The sequence below is a fragment of the Dromaius novaehollandiae genome, chromosome 5 (genome assembly GCF_036370855.1).
Source record: "Dromaius novaehollandiae isolate bDroNov1 chromosome 5, bDroNov1.hap1, whole genome shotgun sequence".
In the NCBI taxonomy this organism is placed as follows: Eukaryota; Metazoa; Chordata; class Aves; order Casuariiformes; family Dromaiidae; genus Dromaius; species Dromaius novaehollandiae.
The window spans coordinates 18536492-18557248 of NC_088102.1; the positions used below are offsets into that span (position 1 = coordinate 18536492).

At 38.7% G+C, this 20757-nt stretch overlaps 1 protein-coding gene across 4 annotated transcripts in view; it reads left to right on the forward strand.

The window, feature by feature from the left end:
* Nucleotides 1–20757, forward strand: part of BTBD7 (BTB domain containing 7) — a 57554-nt gene that overhangs the window by 31028 nt on the left and 5769 nt on the right. For 3 of the 4 annotated variants that reach the window (XM_026111652.2, XM_026111643.2, XM_026111658.2), the window contains exons 4-11: nucleotides 7070–7278; nucleotides 9016–9091; nucleotides 11467–11627; nucleotides 11917–12060; nucleotides 12294–12407; nucleotides 13911–14100; nucleotides 17858–18036; nucleotides 19340–19768. In XM_026111652.2, coding sequence (XP_025967437.1) covers nucleotides 7070–7278; nucleotides 9016–9091; nucleotides 11467–11627; nucleotides 11917–12060; nucleotides 12294–12407; nucleotides 13911–14100; nucleotides 17858–18036; nucleotides 19340–19768 — 1502 coding nt within the window. The remainder of the gene's footprint in view (nucleotides 1–7069; nucleotides 7279–9015; nucleotides 9092–11466; nucleotides 11628–11916; nucleotides 12061–12293; nucleotides 12408–13910; nucleotides 14101–17857; nucleotides 18037–19339; nucleotides 19769–20757) is intronic. The other variant, XM_026111674.2, reaches the window with a different exon arrangement.

The following is a 20757-nucleotide window of genomic DNA, read 5'->3' on the forward strand; positions in this document are numbered from 1 at the left end:
TTTTTTTGTTTGATTTGTCTTCGGGGTCCTTTCTAAGAAGTATCCAGATGTTGTCATTTTTCTTCAACTTCAGCAGATGATTCAGCTTTGGCTCTTTTCATGGAGATATTCCTGCTCCTAACACAGTGATACTCCTTTTTCTGAGTATTTATCTATTTAAATCTATCCTATTTAAATAGATGGCTTCCCAGTGATGAAGTCAGTGATGGTTCGGATATATGCTAAGAATCTCTACTGTCCAAGTAAAACTACTTCATTGGAAAACTTGATCTGACTTCCGTTTGCTTTGATGCTTCATTTGATCATTATGTATTCCAAGTTCACTAAGTATTCCAAGAGAAGCTGAATTTGGCCTTTAGATATGAATGAACTAATCAGCAAGCAAATCTCATCTACTTGATCATACTAAAACCTATTGCATTTAATAGTACAGGGACTAGCATGTTGCAGAATGAAGTTCTTTACTGCTTTCACAGTGGCTGTGAGGGTAGAGCACTCTCCAGGAGGTTCAAGCACATCTCTCAGTGGAAGAGATGTACTCTGCCGGCTTGCTTCTGCACTCTGTCTCCAGTTTTATGTTGTCTTGCCACCTTGCTGCTCTCCCTCAGTTGTACTGGTGTGATCATTTTAACACATTGACTCACAAAGAGATCAGGTGTAAAATCACTTATCCCTTTCTCTTCTGTATCATAGTTCTTAAATAGGATTAGACTTCATCTGGTTTTATCATGCAGTCTCAAAACAGCCCCTTCTCCCTTCCAGTTTTGCAGCACAACAGTTGATGTGGCAGTGCAGTAAGTTAGGCTGGTTGTTGCTGGGAAGTTTTGACTTTAAGTATCTTAATTCTGTTAGATGCCTATATTAGATATGATTCCTCTTTTGCATCTTGGCCTGGTGACCTGGCTGACTCTCAAACACAGTCCCACTGAGGTCGTGGAACAACATTGTTGTGTTGTATGTTCATGGATAATAGGACCAAAAGCAGTAATTTTACCTGGGAGTGTTTTCTACCTGCTGATCCAAAAGTTTCTGAATTCAAACAGAGGAGAAAAAATAAGTTAATTTTAGACTTACTGCTATGTATGTCTTTCCTTTTATTTTTAGGTGTTGACTTTGCTCTTGACAAGAGTAAGAAGTAAGAAACTTTAAAATAAAGTCATATTCAGTAGTGCAGTCTTTGATCTAGAGGCAGATATCATCCAACTTCAAAAGTACCCTTGATCTCAGCAGGACTGAAATAGTGAAACACCAGGAAGCCCATGGTAGCAGTATTAAATACACGCAAGTGTATTGTGGGAAGATTAGAGCAAGTGTGCCAGCTATATGTTGTTGCGGTATGAATGCTCAAAGGAATTTGTCTGGCAGTCATAGCTATAAAATAAATTGTTGTGATTAAGTAAATATTAACATAAATCTGATCATCTGATCTGCTGTCTCCTTACCATGACTCACTTGTACTCAAGCCTGAAATTACTACTAAAGTTTTCTGTTAAGAGAATGAAAAAGGGAGAAAGCAGGAAGTGGAAAAATTTTCCTTAGAGCATTGTTACATTCCAGGGTTAAGTACGAAGATAATGAATTGGACTGAGTTGTGCGATTGGGCACATAATTGTGTTGTTGCAAAAATAAATCAGACTTTTGCAGAAAAACAATTTGGTCACCGTTTTCAGATTTTTATTTTCCCGGCCTGTGTTGCAGGAATTACGTGGCTTTAAACAAATACCTAACGGTGTTGGCTAGCAGTAGTACCTCTGAACGTCAGCTCTTCTTCCCTCAGCCCTTCATTGTTCCCATGCTAAGGTCTTCCCTCAGTTTTATTATGGTTGAGTTGGCAACTTTTTATGTCTGCTCCACGATTGCTTTCTATTTAAGCTGGATCAGCTATATTGCTGAATGTGCTTCTTAACAGTCTTTGGGCTTCAGCATTCCTTATCAACTGGTGATCGCAAGAAGCGGAAGGTGTAAATGTTGATTTGAGGCTTCTTGAATTCATGTTTTGTGCATGTGGCAGAAGCAGGAGTGTGAATTTGTTTTCATTGGTTGGGAGAAAAAAAATTAAAGTTTTTGCCCCAAATGTTGAATGCTTTGAACGCTTAGCTGTTGTCTTTCACTTTTGGCTAAATTTACTATTTAAAAAAAATCTATCTGTTAAAATCTTAGAAGGTTAAACACCTTTATAACTGTGTCACATTATCCTAAAATATTTTAAAATTACATAAGTTTATTTGTTTACATCTGCTCCCTTATTTAATGTTTTCAAGTGGCTGGATAATATTCTGTATTAGAATTGATGTAACTTACTGAGCTTTCACAGTGGAAAGGTACACTTAGCATAACACAAAATAGCGTCTGACCTAACTTTCAGGTCATTGTTAAAGCGAAATTAAAATATCTGAAGAGCTAAAAAGTCAGCTCTGCATTTAAATTAAGCAAAGAACAATACTATACACTTTAACAGTTCCATAGTAGGTTCACTTTGAGTTCAGCCTCCTAAGGATAGGAATACATGCATGTCTTAAATATTTTTGTGGTTAGATCATCAAGAGGATTAAAAGTAGCTTGAAAAAGGTACCAAACTTTGCAGGAGACTTCAAAAGTGGGTGACCACTAATGCCCGCTGAGACCATCTTGATTGCCAGCACTGATCAGGTCATTTTCTCTGCTGCAGTTTTCAGCTTGAAGTAACTAAAACCTGTGTGCTTCAGAGTTCTGTGGTGGTAGTGGGGAATGTACCTGGTTGCCTAAATAGCTGTTAACTTTATCTCATTTTAAAGATTTTTTTTTTTTTTAAGCTTGAGGAGGAGATGGAAGAGAGCACTAAAACTTCAAGAAGTCAGAAACCTGTAGCATTCCTTTGATGCAGAGAATGTGGTGCTGCAGAAAAGTGTTAATTGAGTGGGAGGAGTTAGGCTGCTAAAATTAGCTTGTTTTGTAACTACTGGACTAATCAAAATATCATAAAGATGGATGCTGAATAAGATCCCCTGTGCACAGTACAACTATAGGAAAGTACAGGTTGTTGCGGTTGCTGCTTGTATGATAACCACTTAAAAAGCTGTAGTTTCCTGTTTGTGCTAAGTTTCCTGGCTTACTCTTACTGTGTTTGTAGCTAATATTTCCCTACTTCTGTAGAGAACCTAAATTCATATTTCCATGTCCCTAAAGTTATAGGAGGTCACCTGAGTCTGACACAGATTGTTTTAACTACTGAAAGCAGTGCTCTTGCCCTGCCTTCCACATTTGCCTACTTGTTTTTTCTCTGTGCTGGCAGTAGGGTTTGTGTGATGAGGGATCTGCTCTAGCTGGAAGCAGACTTGACAGAAACGAGTTGAGCAGCTTATTGCACCCAAGTAAAACTGTGACACAAAGGACAGGAGATGCGGACTATAAGGAGAGGATGATCTTGTTTGATAGCACTCCACAGGTTGGTTAGCTTCTGTGATTGTTTAGTCACAGCCTATGAGCGTGGACTCTCTCCTAAAGAATTTTTGACAACTACGGGGGACACTTGGATGTTTGGGTCTCTAAGACATGGGAAGAAAGCTGATCAAATGTCTTTTTCTCCCCCCCGCCCTCCTGCCAGAGGCTTGGTTGGAACAGGAAAGGTGCTCTTTGAGAAAGAAGTCTCAAACTTCCAAATACATTGCAGTCCAGATCAGCTATAAGTCATACTACCAAACTGTTCTTTAAGTGCCAGCAAGTTTAAAAGTGTGGGTCACAGCTGCCAGCACAGTCTGTTCTAATGTGACAGATTTAAGGAAACATTCAGTAGCTTCTGGACCCCGGTTCATCGTCTGGATGAATTCTTACTACTTTTTTCTTGTCTGCAGTAGTTTGCATGAGTTTAGGGGAAAGGTTCCCTCCACAAAATCAGTTGGATCCAGCTAACAATATTGTAGTAAGAACTTTGCTTAATGCCATTTTTGCTAATTGTTGAGGACGCTTCATTTGTTTTAATAGGTCTGCCAACTGTCTTGATAAAATTCCAATCCGCTAGTTAGTGTCTTAACCATGGGCTCAAGCTATTTGTTTGGAAGGGCTGTGGAATCTCTTTTGAGAGAGAACTGGGGAAGCAGAAAGGACTCGTTTATAAGGACTTAAGAGTATTAGCATCTAGCAGAAGGAGTGCATGAGATCTTCATTTGTTCCAAGTGTGTTAGAGAGTGTCGTCTTCCATTTCTTTAAGCTGAATGTCTGAGAGATACTAATGCTCACAGAAGTTTGCACTTTGGGACATTGCAAACAGATCTTGGAAATGCTGTCCCTGCCTGAATATTATAAAATAATAATCATAGGAAAAGAATGCTCCATTCAGCTGTGAGGAACAATATTGTGGCTGCTAGATGACTGCCTTTTTGCCAAGTGGCTGAGTGTTAAAGCAAGAAAAACTACTATCAAAGAAAAAAAGAAACTGGATTCCTTCTATAGCTGGAATTGGGAGGCCCTAATTTATTAGATGTTCAGAAAAGACCTTTGTTATCACCTAATGCTTATTTGTGAAGACTCCACAGTGAGGTTTTTTTTCCCCGTAGGCTTCTTGGAAATTCCCGTATCTAGAGAGGGCAGCTCCTCTAACTTGTTCCAAAAAACAAGTAGCGTATCTCAGAGCAGTCGTTGCCCTCTGCTTTCATCTGTTCCAGGGACAATCAGGCTCATGTTCAAAGTTCCTCTAACCAGTCTCTGCTGCATGTTCACTGCTCACATCAGTTCGGTCTTTGCCATACAGCTTAGATGTTAACATCTACAGTAAGATGTTGTCCTTCTTTGTACTGTAGCTGAGCTGTTCTGAATGGTTTTTTCTCAGAAACAGCAAACTTTAGTATTCTTCAGTAAATGAAAATAGGAAGTTCTGAGAACTACCGCATTAGTAATGGTAAAGGACAAAGCAGATGTGTTCAGACATCACTCAAAGCTCATCCCTTTCTCAGAGGCAAATGGAGAATCTAACATGGGATGAAGAACATAACACATCTTTCAGTAATGTGTGTGCTTTTGTTAGCTCTTATATCAGTGGTTACACTGATATAAGGCCTTCCTTCTCTGAGGTTAATCAGATGTCTGAAAATATATAATCAAAGTGCATGTGGAAGAAAGATCCTGTTTTGATTATGAACTCAGGTAAAATGTATTACTGTTGAGGATGCAGGTATTGTTCTCAGATTCCCTTTGAAAAACTAATAAAAATTATGTTTCCAAAATTAAATCTGCATTCAGACATATTCCTGGAATCTGCTGCAAACATTCTCACTGAACATTGACTTTATATACAATTTATTGTCTCTTATACCTATTAAGCTTAGAAAAATTAAAAGGTAGAATATCATTCTTGTAATCAACATCCAGACTTTGTTTTCATAGCATAAAGTAAAAATATGCATATTTAAACATAAAGGAGATTATAAATTTACCTGCCCCACTAAATTATTGCTTCCTAATACCTTCTTCCCCCTACTACTCAAGCATTCCCTTTTCAGCGACTTTGTTCCTAAACAGTAGTTCCTTTGACAGACGTCTTTCTGCTTGCCTGGAGTATGGTGTTCACTTAACTTGTTACTGCTTACTCCCTAATGACTTATCCGTCACAGTATTAGTTGCAATAGAAATGGAGTCAGTGCTTCCATTTTTGCATGCTAACCTGTACGGAAAAGTAAGATTTTCTTTTACTCCTATTAGTTGCTGTAAGTGCTTTTTGCATATGTGCAGGTGGTTCAAAATAGCAGGTGTTAGCACCAGGAGAGCCTATTTGTTTTCTGTCTTGACAAACATTAAGATTACTATATTAAACACTTAATCTAAGAACTCAGTGATGAGAGAGTTCTCTAAACAACTGTCACAGCTTAGTCTTCTCTGTTTCAAGAATGTTTAAAAAATGATCAGTTTTTTAAAAAATAAAACATCTATAGCGTAAGCATCTTGTTCTCAGCAGTCCAGGGCTTTCTTGGCCTGTATCTTTATCCAAAACTATCTCATTACTGAGCTCTTGGACTAAATTGAGTTGTAATTTTGTGCCTGTAGCTGATAGTGGATTGGTTTTATATATAATTCTAAAACTGGAATTTTTCTTTAAACTGTCATCTTTATTTTCCAAATAGAAATAGTATTCTATGCATATGTGAACCAGATGTAAAAATGAAATGAGCAAAGTGCTAACATCAATACTCTGTGGTATGTCTGTCTTAGCACAGTAACCCTGTCTGCCTGTCTGAGCACTCATATTCCCAGCCCTCCTGCAGTACATTTCCCCTCGTTTCCTCCAAATCAGCCCCATGTCCTTTCAGTCTTTCAATAGATAACATCCCTAAATATCCCCTGTCTTTTTCAAAAGCCCTGTGCTCCGTGAAGAGTAAGCCCTAATGCTGCAAAGGGTTCGAAGGAACTGTACCAGATTCAACACGAGTGTACCTGCCTCTCAGATACTCCACTTCCTGGCTCCGTATCTGCAGAGGTGCTTTTGGCCTGGCCTCCCTCTGCACCTTGCTTGATATGGAGCCAAGGTGGTGGTCTAGAGCTGCCCTTGCTTCCTACCTTCTTTGCCAGTCAAAAGACTAAGCTTTGCTGGCCTTGTCCTGGGCTGAGTAGCTAAGAATCGGCCACACCTCACAGCTTTTGGTGTTGTCTCAGGCAAGTCAGTACATGAAGTGATACGGACAAAAAAACTTGTGGTATATATGCATCTATGGGTCTGCTATAAATAGTGGTGGCTCAGATTCAAATGTGCAACTTAAACACTCAGATAATGTGTGTTAATCAAAGAGGTTGTAGTATTACTGGACTAGTTTTCCAGTCATCCATCCACGCATACCAGCAGAAATGACATTTCATGTGACTTTAAAAGGTAAATGATTGTATAATCCAAGTCCTAAGCCACAACTAAAAATACATTAAACTTTTAGTCAGAGTTTAACTCTATTTGCAAATCTTGGTCTGTAAGGCATTTCTGGTTTTATTCTCACTGTTGCTATGATGGGAGTCACATACTATTTTATATTACTTATTTAGATGTGTGTTACTCTGTCAGGATCAAAGTGCCTCTGTAACAACTCTGTTGATTCTTGCTTTTGTTCCCTAGGCTGTGAAGATATTATAGCTGAGAGCATCTCACTAGACACCTTAATTGCCATTCTCAAGTGGAGTTCTCAGCCATATGGGTCCAAGTGGGTACATCGTCAAGCATTACATTTCCTCTGTGAGGAGTTTACCCAGGTCATGACTTCAGATGTCTTCTATGAACTAAGCAAGGACCACCTGCTTACAGCTATTCAGTCTGACTATTTACAGGTAACTTTACAGTTCAGAATACAGCTAGGCCTGTTCAAAGCAAGATATGTTATACTATTACTAGAAGTGTTTGAGTGGATCATTTTAAATTGTAGTCAAGAGTGTGTTTGTATGCACACCGAGTTTTCTATTGTATATGTTAATTCTTGCTTCAACTCTTTTTAAGAAAGCTATTCTGCTCTTGGCTTGTAAGACAACCCAAACTGGTTGTGTGTGCTATTGCTTGGAATCCTAATAATAGTTTAGAAGCAGCTGCAAACTGTTTTAGATGAAACATTTCTAGACTTAACACTTGCCTGGCATGTTTAAGTAGATGAAAAAAAACCCAAACACTTATTTATTAAAAATTACATGGTAGTACTTACGCTATGACAATGTGTATCCTAGTTCAGGGCAGGGAGGAGCAAACAAACTAGTAATCATTCAAAAAATTTCATTTATTTATACTGGGAGACAATTATCTCTTCTGTCAAGTACTGCAATATTTCTTTTTTTTTTCTCATGACTTTTCTCCAGTGATTGTGTGGTTTTTAGGGGGAGGAAACTATACTGACTAATAGAAAGCTTGTGGATTTTTGCTGCCTCTCCTCTGTAGAGGAGATGTTTGTAATGATGACCAGCCATATAGTTTACCTGCCTTTTTTTCTTTTTTAGTTTAGTTAAACTCATTCTCCATACTAAGCCTAGAGAGTATAGTGTATAATAGCACAGAACTATAAATCGATGCTCAGTTGATACCACTACATAAGGAACCCCCTCAAAAGCTCAAAGCAGAGCGCAAACCTACATAAATCTATCTTGCTCTGTTTCTGCCTGTTTTTAAGACTGACATGGCACCTGGATTTGTTTTCTACCAGACACTGAAAGTGGAATCAATTAAGACTTTGAATGAACAGGCTTTGATTGCCACAGTCGCACCCTTGCTGAATCCATCTTCTATTTCTCTTATTTGTTTTCTTGATAGGGCAACTCAGTTTAGAACTGGAACTAAAATTTAGTCTGTCTTATATTCCCATGAAGATGAAGAATGCCTCACTTGAAAATTGACAGGGATGGTACAGCAGTAAAAAGCCATGTTCAAATCCATTTTCCCTTTTTAAGCTTTTATCTATAAGACTTTAAACTTTAAGAGGTCTTACTCATATTCACATTTGTTGTCAGAAACTTCAGGACCTGCTGAAAACGCTGTTCTAAAATGCAACATGCAGGATTGCAGAGAACAGCTAGGTGGTGTATATGGCATGAACTTATTCCAGAAGTTGTGTTGGAAATTATGACTTTAGAAATGATAAACAGTTAAGCTGAAAAGCTGTAAAAGAATGGCAAGTTAAGGGTGTGGGTTAGGAAAGACTACTTAAAAATGTGTGAGGGAGAAGAGAAGCAGCAGACTGGATGATTTATTTTCAAAATGAGATGTCTTTCAAGGAATCTGGAGCATTTTGCCCACTTTTAAAATTGTTTTGATTAGGAAAATTTTCCTTGGTAGGAGGGCAAAGTTATTTCTACTGCATTTCTCCAGAGTTTATATATCAGCGATGCTAACTAAAACATTTAAAGCAAGTGTTGTAGCAGATCAGAAAGTACAAATATTTATTTTGTTCCTGGTACAGTTGTTTCTTAACTGTGAAAGGTATGTGATTTTTGTGTGTGTGTGTGTGTGTGTGTGTGTGTGTGTGTGTGTGTGCGCGCGCCATTAAACTAAGCATATACAGGTTTCTGACTTTCTCTTTCTACCAGGCAAGTGAGCAAGATATTCTTAAATATCTTATTAAATGGGGAGAACATCAGTTGATGAAGAGAATAGCAGACCGAGGTAAGGATCCTTTTAAACAAACATGCAGTAGCAAACCAAATAAACCAAAAAGTATGTCAGCCCTTTTTGTGGGTAATCTGTAATTTAAGGAAACTTAATCTGCACTGCTCATAGTATAGTCAAAACTAAACAAAAGCACTAAAAGGATGATTTATCTTTATGTATTTAAAAAAAAAAAGCTTTTCTCTAGAAAAATAAAACCATGGGCATTGAGAGAGCTGGGATTGCTTAGTCTCAAGAAGAAAGGATTGGGTGGAAAGGGACCTTTATCAATGTCTATAAGTATGTAATGGGAGGGAGTAAAGAAAATGGAGACTTTAGTGGTCCCCAGTGACAGGGTGAGGCTACTAATTGAAATAGAGGAGCTAATATTATAGATTGAAATAGTGGAGTTAATAACAAAAAGGTTTTTTGTTTTTCTTACTCTAAGGGTAGTCAAACACTGGAACAGGTTGCCCAGAGGAGTTGTTGTCTCCATCTTCAGAGATGTTCAAAACCTGCCTGGACATGGTCCTGGGCAACCTGCCCTACCCTACCCTGCAGAGAGGGTGGGAGGGAAAGGGGGGAGGGAGGAGATGTTGTGCTAAGGATTGCAAAGGTCCTCTATTATTCTCTGCTTTTTAATGGTCTGTTTGATTTCCTGTTGCCTCAGAGTAATTTTTCTTTCAACTAATTCGGTAAATGGAAAAACTCCTAGTATCCTCTAGCTGGTGCTGATACAGGCTTTTCATGCACATTTGTTTCATTTTTAGTTTACTGTGTCAACCTTTTTCTTCAGTTTCAGTATATTTCTCCCACCAAAGTCTGTGGTAGTGAGAAACAAGCCATTAAGTAGTATTAATGTTTTTTTTCTAAAGTAGAACTAAACTTACCTTTTGTTAGCTGCGATGCACATTATTGCTACAGTCATAATTTAAATGGTGATCTTGTGTGTGTTGGATGTGGGAAGCAGCTTAAATATGTATTTCCCGAAGTACAAATACAAGTAGCTTGTAGTTCATCCACACCTACGAAATGTCAGTCATGTAATACAATGAGAGGAATAAAAAAAAGACAGAATCAGCCTGTGTAAGAGCAGAACCATGCTGGTGCAGTTACTGTGTTTGGAGGGCTTACCATGTTACTGAAATCCACTATTGCTTGTGATACAGCTGTGTTTTCATGGCCATCTTAAACAACAAAAGGTCTGCTAAACGATGTACTATTAACGATTTGAATGAGTATTTGCCTCCTGCCTTCAAAATGAGATTTTATATGTATTTGTCTTAGGACATGCTGGAATATAATGGGGCCAGTTAGACTGTAACAGACCTGGATTGGGAGAGAAGCTGTTCATTTGGAGTAGTCATGCAGCTTCTTGATCTGTGGTGTTCATTAAGTAAATAACTTGGTTTCCATTTCCTAGGTTAATCAGGTAATGTGATATGCAAAAGGAGGAATAAGAGTTCTGCCAAGTTTTGTCAGGTTAGGGCCATATTTAGTTTAGTAACTTGGCCTGAATATAAGAAGTTTCTTCAATGACATTCCTGGTTTTGCAGCTCTGAACACATAGTGTTGTCAGTCAAATACCTGAAAGCATTAGAAATTGTGGTGTAATACGCTGTGGCCAAAACTTGAGCTGCATGTATTGAAAGCAGGATGGGCGTGTTGGACGGGTTTCACCGAAGACCGAAATTAATCAAGTTTGAGTTGGGCATAGTACCTAAAATACAAGTGAGGGTAGTTAACTCAGGAGGGAGAATGATGTAAAAATGTCGTCTTGTCACCTTGCAGTCTTTCAGAAGACATCCACTCTTGGCTTAAATAGATATCCTGTGAACATAATGAGAATAATTCAGTTTGGCTTGACACAGCTGTTATTAGGTGGGTTACACCTCTGAGACTAGGTTAATTTATACCAGTGGTCTCTTCTGGCTTTAATTTGTAGAGAGTAAGTTTCTGAAAACTACTGCGGAAGGGGAGAGGAGCTGCAGGAAAGAGTCCTTGGGGGAACTGCCAGTAGCTAGGGATAAATGTTTTCATAGCATAGCTCTAAGTGGAGCCTTACAAATCTCTGCTCAACATTTTATTTATTTATTTATTTATTTATTTATTTATTTATTTATTTATTTTCCTTTCTGCCTGGTTTACCTTTGAAACTGACAGCTGAATAAATGCCCCATTTCATTCAAGCTAAACCTGACTGTGCTGATGTGCTGATGCTTTGTATCACATTCTGGTGCATGAACTGGTTTTGTGGAACAATGTTTAGAAGCATTTTTTTTTTTTCAAATGAAATTTTTCTTTTTTATAACTTCTTGTACGTCCTATAACTCCTGCTTTCCCTTTTAAACTTTTATTTTATACAGACTCTTTACTTTTTGTTCCTCTCACAGAGCCTAATTTACTGAGTGGTACTGCTCACAGTGTGAACAAAAGAGGGGTAAAGAGGCGAGATCTTGACATTGAGGAGCTCAGAGAGATCCTGTCTCCCCTTCTACCTTTTGTCCGCATTGAGCACATCTTACCCATGAACAGCGAAGTACTGAGCGATGCAGTAAGTCAGTCTTCTCATACAGATATCTCCAGGATCTTTATATTTGAAATGCTACAAAAGTTCAGGGTGGTTTTTTTGAGAATTAGTTCCTAAGATGTCATCACTCAGTAGTATGTGTGTGGGTTTTTTTCTTCCTCCCTCCTGGTTAAACTTTCTGTACTCCAAATCTTTCAGGAGACTTTTAAAAATTGTGTAGAGATTCCATATAAGAAAAATTCTTGCAAATTTTTCCTGTACACAATGTTTTGTTTATTTAATAAAGCATTAAACTTTTTTCTGATTCTTAAAGATGAAGAGAGGCCTGATTAGCACACCTCCTTCAGACATGCTACCGACCTCAGAAGGTGGAAAGTCTAATGCCTGGCTGCGGCAAAAAAATGCTGGAATATATGTGAGGCCAAGACTGTTTTCACCATATGTGGAGGAGGCTAAGGTAATGACCATTAATAACATTTGGCCACTGCTAAACTGGAATCATCGGGGGTTCTGTAAACAGGGAAAAATTTTGGTGTGTTTTGTCTCTCTTTGCATGTACTAGCCTAAAATACTAACATTTTCAATTTAACAAGACTTACAAGATTGATCATCAGGCTCAAGTCTCTAGAACTGGTCAGAAAAATTTCAACAAAATTTTTTTTTGTCGAAATTGAAATGTTTGCGAGACAGATCTTGATGAAATTCCACCGGAAACAAAGCAGCGTTCTGAGGGAAACCTCCCTGGTTTCCAGCCAGTTTGCCGGCCCAGCTCATCGGCAGCCCACCTGGCAGGCGGATGGCAAGGTGAGAGCCTGAGAGTCCCAGTTTCGGCTAGTCAGCAGCCTTGGTGCCAGGTCTTTCAGGCTCCCCAGCTCCCACCAGAGCTGGGTAGAGAACTACCATTCCACTGGGCAGAGGACTTTGATTCAGACAAAAACCAGAAGTATCAGAATATAATCAATATTATTTTGATCCTCTGCAAAATGGAATAAATATCTTGTGTCTAGTTTTAGAAAAGTCCCTTCTATCCCACTCCAGCAGTAGTTTCCCTATTTAAGGTCCTGCATGAGGGCAGTAAAACTGAAGATCCCATAGAACCTCTGATGATGATGTTCAGTGACAGGGTGGAGATGGCTCCTGTGCAGGGCAGAAACGTGCCATGTTCTGTTTGACAGAATTGACCCCTCATAGACTGCTAATTAATGTCACAAATTAAGCAGCTCTGATTTAGGGCAAGAGCTGATCAGTCCCAGCAGCATAGGTGACTGCAGAACAGGAGGGTTAGGTGAAGGTGTGTTCATCCATCTCACCTGCAAACTCTAAACACTGCTCTGGTGAATACAGAGGTTTTTGCCCCTGTGCTGAAGAAGATATTTTCTAAGTGTGTGAGTTGTCATTGATTATCCTCTTTGAGGGGAGTGAAAAACAAACTTTTTTGAATTTTGGGCACAAAGATTAGATGGCCAGGTGGCACTAAAGAAACAAAGGAAGACTAGCTGGTTAGAATTGTATCTTTGTATCTTGGATTGTTAAACTAACAAATGTGTTAAAGAATATGTAATGAAAGCTTTGACTCTTTTATTACTCACTATACAGTATGGAAGTGCTTTAGCAGTAATCTTAAGGCAAAAAGTACATTTAAATATTTTTGTCAGGAATCCTAGTTGTTTTTTAGTTCTCTATTTTGCTGTCACTATTTTTAAAGATATCATTAACTGTTCAACTTTAGTAAATATGAGAATCATCCCTCTTCTATTTGGTGAATACTACTATTAGTTTGATTGTGAAGTGCAGAAATTGCTTATGAGTGATTTCAATTAATTTTTTTATTCCTTTGTTAGCCTCCCATTTCTTGAAACAATTCAGTTCAGCATTAAATGAAACCTTTAACCAAGGGTATGCATAAACCCCTTTCTGTCAGTTAAGACATCTGAGGGAAGCAGATCTCACTTGCAAGCTAGTGTGTTTAGCTCAATTTGCCAGAGTTTGAAATATAGGTAACAGTCTGAGGCAGAATCCAGAGGGTCTGGCTTTGGGATGGTTGCTTCCAATCTGTTAGTTACAAAATAAATAAGCAGTCTTCCCTGACCTTTTTTATCTGACTGCTGTTTGCTCTGAAATTCAGCTTTGATAATGACCGGAAAATGGAATAGAAAATGCTGTGGAAAAGCAAATACCATTTGGGAGCTGGAGGACTTACGGTTTAGGTATTGCTAGACTTGTGTCCTTGGGACTGCCTTTGCAGCAGCTCCCGGTGGGTGTGCCTCTGCAATGCCTTCATGAGGGCTCTGATGGCTGTCGTTGCAGTCAGTGTTGGATGAGATGATGGTGGAACAAACCGATCTTGTTCGTTTGCGGATGGTCCGAATGTCCAATGTGCCAGACACCCTTTACATGGTAAACAACGCGGTGCCGCAGTGCTGTCATATGATTACCCACCAGCAAGTTAGCACTAACCAGTCCAGTCCTCCGTCAGTTATAGCCAATGAAATCCCAGGTAAGGCTGCTAGAGCGTCTGTAACACTGTTTGCTGTCATGTGAGCTGCTGGGGGTTTTGGGGCAGGGGGGAGTGAGCTTGAATTACTGAATGCTGATATCGTCAGAGAGGAGTATTTCACATTTTGGGCTTCTTAGACTCACCCACTTGAAGTATCTTTTGGTTTGGTGTGCTTTGAAGAGATTAACTGTATTCAGATGGCATAGTAAGAAGTTAGAGAGTAAGCTGGGGTTGGGAGTTACTGGATTTTAACCTGCTTTAATTAAGCAATTTGTAAGACCTGGAACTGATAACATTTACCCTAGAATATTTGCTGGAGCTTGGATCGCTGTTCTCAGAGTGATCTTTGGTTATCTACCATAAGTCTTCTATGATGGGTAAGATCCAGAAGGCTGTAAAAAGGGAAAACACTGATTTATTTAAAAACAAAACAATATCTGGTGGGGGAGGGAATAGCTCATAGGATAGTCAGCTTAACTCAGTTTTCCAGAAAAATATCAAAGTAGGCAGTCAGAACATATTTGTCATCAGTTCGACAAATCCATGTTAGCTTTAATGTCAAACCATCTTAATTCCTTGTATGGCAGAGCAATTATTTGCAGTGGCCTGGAGTAGATATGGCCTCTCTTGACATCAGGACAGTTGGTACTTGACATTCTCCATATGCAGGCTAGGGAAATATGGTCATGAAATTACTGTGAATGCATAAATGTGGCAAAATGTATTAATCTTTCTGTACCAAATTGGAAGGATGTATCAGGTAGGATTGCTGGAGTATCTTTTTTTTCCCTCTTCTTCCCTCATTAATTTGTTGTGTGATAGCATACTGAATACACTGGCAAAATTTGCAGCTGATAACAAGTTGGGAGGGTCAGTGGATGTTTTTGTGGACAGGATTAGATGTCTACATGACCAGTGGAAATTGAAATTCGATAAAGTGGAAAAAACTTAGTCTACTATCGTATTTCCAAGGTCACCAGAAGTGAAGGCATAAGAGTGTAGTGGAACAAGCACATAAAATAATCCCTGTAAAATCATGACCACTTTCAACCATTAATAGCTCAGAGATGCCCCATGTTGGATGGAGTTTCTGTGTAGTTTGTAACTTTAAATGCATTTTTCTGCCATGAACTTAGTCTCTCCTTGAATTTGTATTGCATTTCAGTATATATGGATCAATTTGTGAGCATGTAGAAAAGCAATAAAGATGACATACCATTGAGAACAGGGTCTGGTTCACTCTTCCCCCCCCCCCCCCCCCCCCCCCCATTTATAAGATCTTTGTGTATCTGTCATGTCTCTCTTCAGTTGATAAAGCGAGAGTGAGCAGATAAACCGTTCTTATAGTTTCCTAGGGACAGGACAAAAATTAATAGGCTTAGATTGTAGCGAGAGAATTTTAGTAAAGTGTAAAGGTTTGAAACACTGTTTGGATAAACACTGAGCTAGGTTTTGATCTACTTGATTGTTTTTTTGTGGTTGAAGAGACTTGATGAAACCTAAAAGGAGTTTCTGAAGACTTTTCTGTAATTTGCTAAAAGTATTAATTATTTGTTTAGAAACTTACAGCTTTGCAGTCTCAGCAGTGCATTACAGCATTCGAATATTTTCCCCTTTATAGAAAAGCATAAATACACTTACCATCAATTGGATTTTAAGTATTTCATCAAAAGATGCGACTTTGCATTTGATTTATAATGCTTTGCCAGACTCTAGTTTCCAAAGAAATTGGCAAACGAAACAAGTTTCTAAAGGTCTTTGGTGTTTTGCAAAAGTTCTCGTGTTCTGTGAATCTGGCTCTGGTGGAAATCAGTGAGGCACATTGACCCATATGAAACTCCACTGCAACTTGATTCTGTTTAATGCATAGGAATTATTGTCAGCCCTCTGATTTGAGCATGGTATGAGCTGTGAGCCCAGCCAGTAGTTGGAGCATAGGTATTTTGTGCTGGTAGTTGCCTGCTTTGCTTAGTTCTCTAATTATGCCAAAGAATTGATTGTTTTGCCCGTTCCCAGAGCTAAGAGTAGTGGTAGATGGGAACAAATCAGTTTGTTGAGGTTCAGGCATATACCAAACCCTTAACTCATGCAGGAATCCATCTGTGAAACGACGACGGCAGACAGGAACTGTTGGAGGGGAAACTAGTTAGTTAGCATCTCCTCAGTGGCCCTTGGGCTGGACTTGCAAGAACCTCCTGATCTGAAGCATATGTTCTTTGTCTGTGCCGTGCCTTGTGCTCTTCTCATACCTGTTCATAGACTGTATTTACACAAATGTTATTGGCAGCGTGTCTTGGTGTTGCAAGAACACCAGTATTCTAAAATAAGTTGAACCTCCACTGAAATCTGTCTTCTGCTTTGATGTTAGATTCTGCAGGTAATTTGGTTTCCTTAGGTATTTTCAAGCTTCAGTTTGAACTGGTAGTCCTGCAACCTATTTGAGAATTACATTTTTCATATACGTAATGCATATACTATTTGTTTCACCTGAATAACACTAAAAGAAGGGGTTGAGAAGATAGCACTTTTGCATAATAAATTTCCAATGACTTTTTTTATGCCCAGTAATTTGGAGAGCTGATTTGAATTTCTCTGAAATCCTCTTTTTCAGTGTTAGTAAAATGTTGGGTGTATCTAAATGACTGTTAAACCACGACTTTTCAGAACAATTGAAGTGTGTGGTGGGTAGACTTATTTCCAAGACTTGAAGATTGGACAGATTTTTTTTTTTTTGGATGGGAGGTTCATGTACTAGGAAAAAAGAAAACAGTTTGCACTATGTACATTTATTTCTCATGTACCAATGTAAACTTTGTGAAATTGGAAACAGTTGTAGTCACGTGGTGTTGGGTTTTCTCCTCTGTAATGCAAATGCGTTTTCACACTGTTCTTGCTGTCTGATGCATTTAATTTTTATGAGCCTTTATTATGGACATCTGGTTGTGGTAATACATAAGCCTGGTAAAGCTGGTAATAGATTCGATGCCAGGATTTACATATTCAGAGATCTGGATTTGGATTTGACTTCTCTCATGATAGGCACATTTTCTTGAGGACAGAAAGACCACAATAAAATATAATTCATCATCAGACAGCAGCAAAAAGTTGCATGAGAAAGTTGTATGACAGGGTAAATACCCTAAATTACATACGATTTGCTTTTAGAAAGGTTTTTCTAATGATTTCAGTATGGCTGCATGAAACAACATAATTTAACAGGTTTATGTTGGCTTACAGTTCGTGTAATTTTTTTTTTAAATGCTCTTTTTTTTTTAAATGCTCAGTTATATACTGCTATTATGGTCTTGCGATTATGGAATTCCACCAGAAGTATGAAGTGTAGGCCAAAAAAACCAATGAATTCCTGGCCTGCAGTATTCATGAGGGAACATTTGGTTGTTATTTAAGATATCCTGCCTCACATCCCACCTCAAATCATAAAATTCTTGCATCATAAGGGGTTTACAAAGAAGGCTATATTTGTGGTTCACTTTAGCAGAAGCTGGAAAAATGGCGTATGTCTTTACCATTTGTATGATGTGTGTATTATCCCATGTGCCTTATCCCATAATGATGCTCCAAGGCTTTAGGCATATGTGTAAGTCAAATTGTTCTTGGCAGAATGCTTCTTAGAAAAGATAAGTTTAGGCAGCTTGGTGTTGGGTTTGCCTTCAAAAATAAGGCTAACCATTCTGATAGCATTCAGTCTTAAAGTTCAAAAAGTAATTGCTGCTATTCCTCCTTTCCCCTGCTCCAGTTCCCAATCTCCTTGTTGTAAAAGAGATGATCAAACGGCTGCAGGAGCTTCGTCATACTGAGCAGGTGCAAAGAGCATATGCTCTCAACTGTGGAGAAGGTGCCACAGTCAGTTATGAGATTCAGATTCGCGTGTTGCGAGAATTTGGACTTTCTGATGCTGCTGCTGAACTTTTGCAGGTATGAAAAACTGGTTGTATAAGACAACAGGTATTGATTCTGGCTCTATTCTGCTTACAGGTGATTTGACCTGGATGTTTCATCTGCAATGAAACAATTACTTTGTGCACACGCATGTACAAAAATATGCTTTGAAAAGCCTTCATAGCTTTAGGAGTGACTGTTACATCTGACTTATAAATGTGATCTGATTTATAAATCTGATCTGAAAAATGTGAATCTGATTTATAAATGTGTAATTCCAAAGTATGAATATTTTTCTCAAAAGTTGTTGCCATTCAGGGTGCTCTTGCTGTCCCAGATTTTGAGTATGAGGTTGAATCTCTGATTTAAAGTAGATAGAGATTAAAGAGTTTTTCAGTTTTTCAGTGTTTTTTGTGGGGGGTGCGTGTGTGTGTGTGTGGATTTTTTTGTTGTTGGGTTTTTTGGGTTTTTTTTTGTTTTTGTTTTGTAAGATAAAACATTAGTTGTAGAACAAGCTGGTCTGATTCCACAAGGAAGCACCAGTAGAAGTTGACTTGTTTTTTATCTGAAGGCTCTTAAAAGCTATCTTTCTAGGAGTTAAAGAATGCTGAATTAGTCCTTCCTGTGCTGGAACCAGGTGATGAACTGTTGCAAAACCAGTTTATATCTTTGTTTATGATTTAGTCTCAGACAAGTATTGGCTGTTCACAAGTGTTTAGAGTAGTTTTTGTGCTGTAACTATAGTGTACAAACAAGGGCAGTCATGTGTGAATAAGTTGTTGCTCCTTACTTTCTGAGGTTCGGAATTTGCTGCCTCAGTCTTTTTAAAAACTTAAATCATTAAGACCTGAAGAAATAACTGTGTAGAAAGAATGGTATGACTTTTAACTGACTGCTTGCATAAATGGTAAATAATTAGAGTGAACAATTCAAACAATTTAAAGCCTGCAAATTCCTTATCAAAGAAGCTATTAATAATAGTCAAAGCATACCTAGAATTCTAGCTTGTAATTCATTCTTGAATCAAAGAGGAGGGAAAGATCTAATTGATACAGTAGATCTGGATAGGGTACGCATCAGGAAACTGTCAGTCCCAGTGTTTAGCCAAAACGTTTGGTGGTCAACTTTATTACATAGTGAATCTGCCTCTTGTCTTATTTTCAGGTTTCTTATTCCATGGCAGCTGTAATCGCCTAAAGTTTTGGTCGTGTTTTAGATGGTAGAACTAGCCTGTAAGGGTGCTGGCAGATTTCCAAATTGCAGGTTTCAATACGTGTCAGTATAGGAGACTTTTCTAGACAATTTCTTACTTTGGTTACCTGTCTTTTGCCATTTGCAGAATCCTCACAAATTCTTCCCTGATGAGCGATTTGGGGATGAAAGCCCACTCCTGACAATGAGACAGTCTGGACGGTGTCGTGTTAACAGCACTCCCACTGCAGAAACCATGTTTACAGAACTGGACTCTTTTGTGGCCTTTCATCCACCATTGCCCCCTCCTCCACCTCCATACCACCCACCAGCAACTCCTATTCACAACCAGTTCAAAGTGGGCTGGAAACAAAGGGTGCCAAGTCAACATCCCTCCCGTTCCTTTTCTTACCCTTGTAACCATTCACTGTTCCACTCCCGAACAGCTCCCAAAGCTGCACCACCTGTCTACTTGCCTGGTGTTAAAGCAGCACCTCCTGATTGCACTAACACTACAGGTTTGGGGAGACAAACAGTGGCGGCAGCAGCAGCAGTCATGGCAGCTGAGAAGCAAGTAGTAAGTACTTTGATTTCTCCCCTTCTGCCCCTCCCTGGCTATTCGAAGCAGCTTTTTGAGAGGACCTGAAGTAAATTCTCATGATGAAGGAACTTGGCTTAGTGAGAGAGATAAAATAGCATCTTAGCTCTTCAGGAGGATTTTCTATCAGAATTGAAGGGGGAAAGTGAAGACTTGGCCATCAGCCCTCTGCGTGCCAAAGGCATGGCCCGATTGCTGGGAAACGGACTGTTCCTGGAGCAGGAGCATTTTGGAGGGGGAAATGGGACTTGGTAAGCTTCTGAAATAGCATAGTTTGCTCTGCATTAAAGCAAAGCATAAGTTCAGTATTGAACTGTGTGCTGTCATTCACAGGTGGAAATCTTGTTGGTATTTTGCTTATTCAGAGGTCAGCACTCCAGAAGTAAATAGATTTGTATAGAGAGAGCCTGTGGAGAATGTGAAAAAGGGGGGTTTTAAAATGACTAGGCAAACAGAAGTTTGTAATTGCATATACGAAGGAGTGTTCACTATGGATTAATATTTAAAGGGGATAATTATAGTTGCTGAATTGATATAATGAAAACAGTGAACTATAGGAGATGCTAAGCAAAGGCCCGGTTTTGTAAAGTACATTAAATACTAAATAATGAATTTGATCATTCACTTCTGCAGTGAAACCACTGTTTGAGAGCACAGTTTTGTCATACTGAGAACTTGCCCTTCAGATGCAGGAGTTCTGGAGTTCTGAATGGAAACATGGATATATCTATCTTCTTCAGCAGTTGTCCTAAATACATTGCACTCCTTTCTATATTTTAGGTTAAAATATTTTAACTTCAAATCAGTTATTGTTTGTTCAAGTGTGTGTTTAGTAGCATAAGTCTGTTTTTCTTGGTTAAAACTGACTTCATTAAGGAAACAATGTAATGATCCATTTGCAAGAGCTGACATAATTTTGAACATGTTCATTTATTGATTTTTTTCATGTGTGTGCAGTTTTCCTTCAG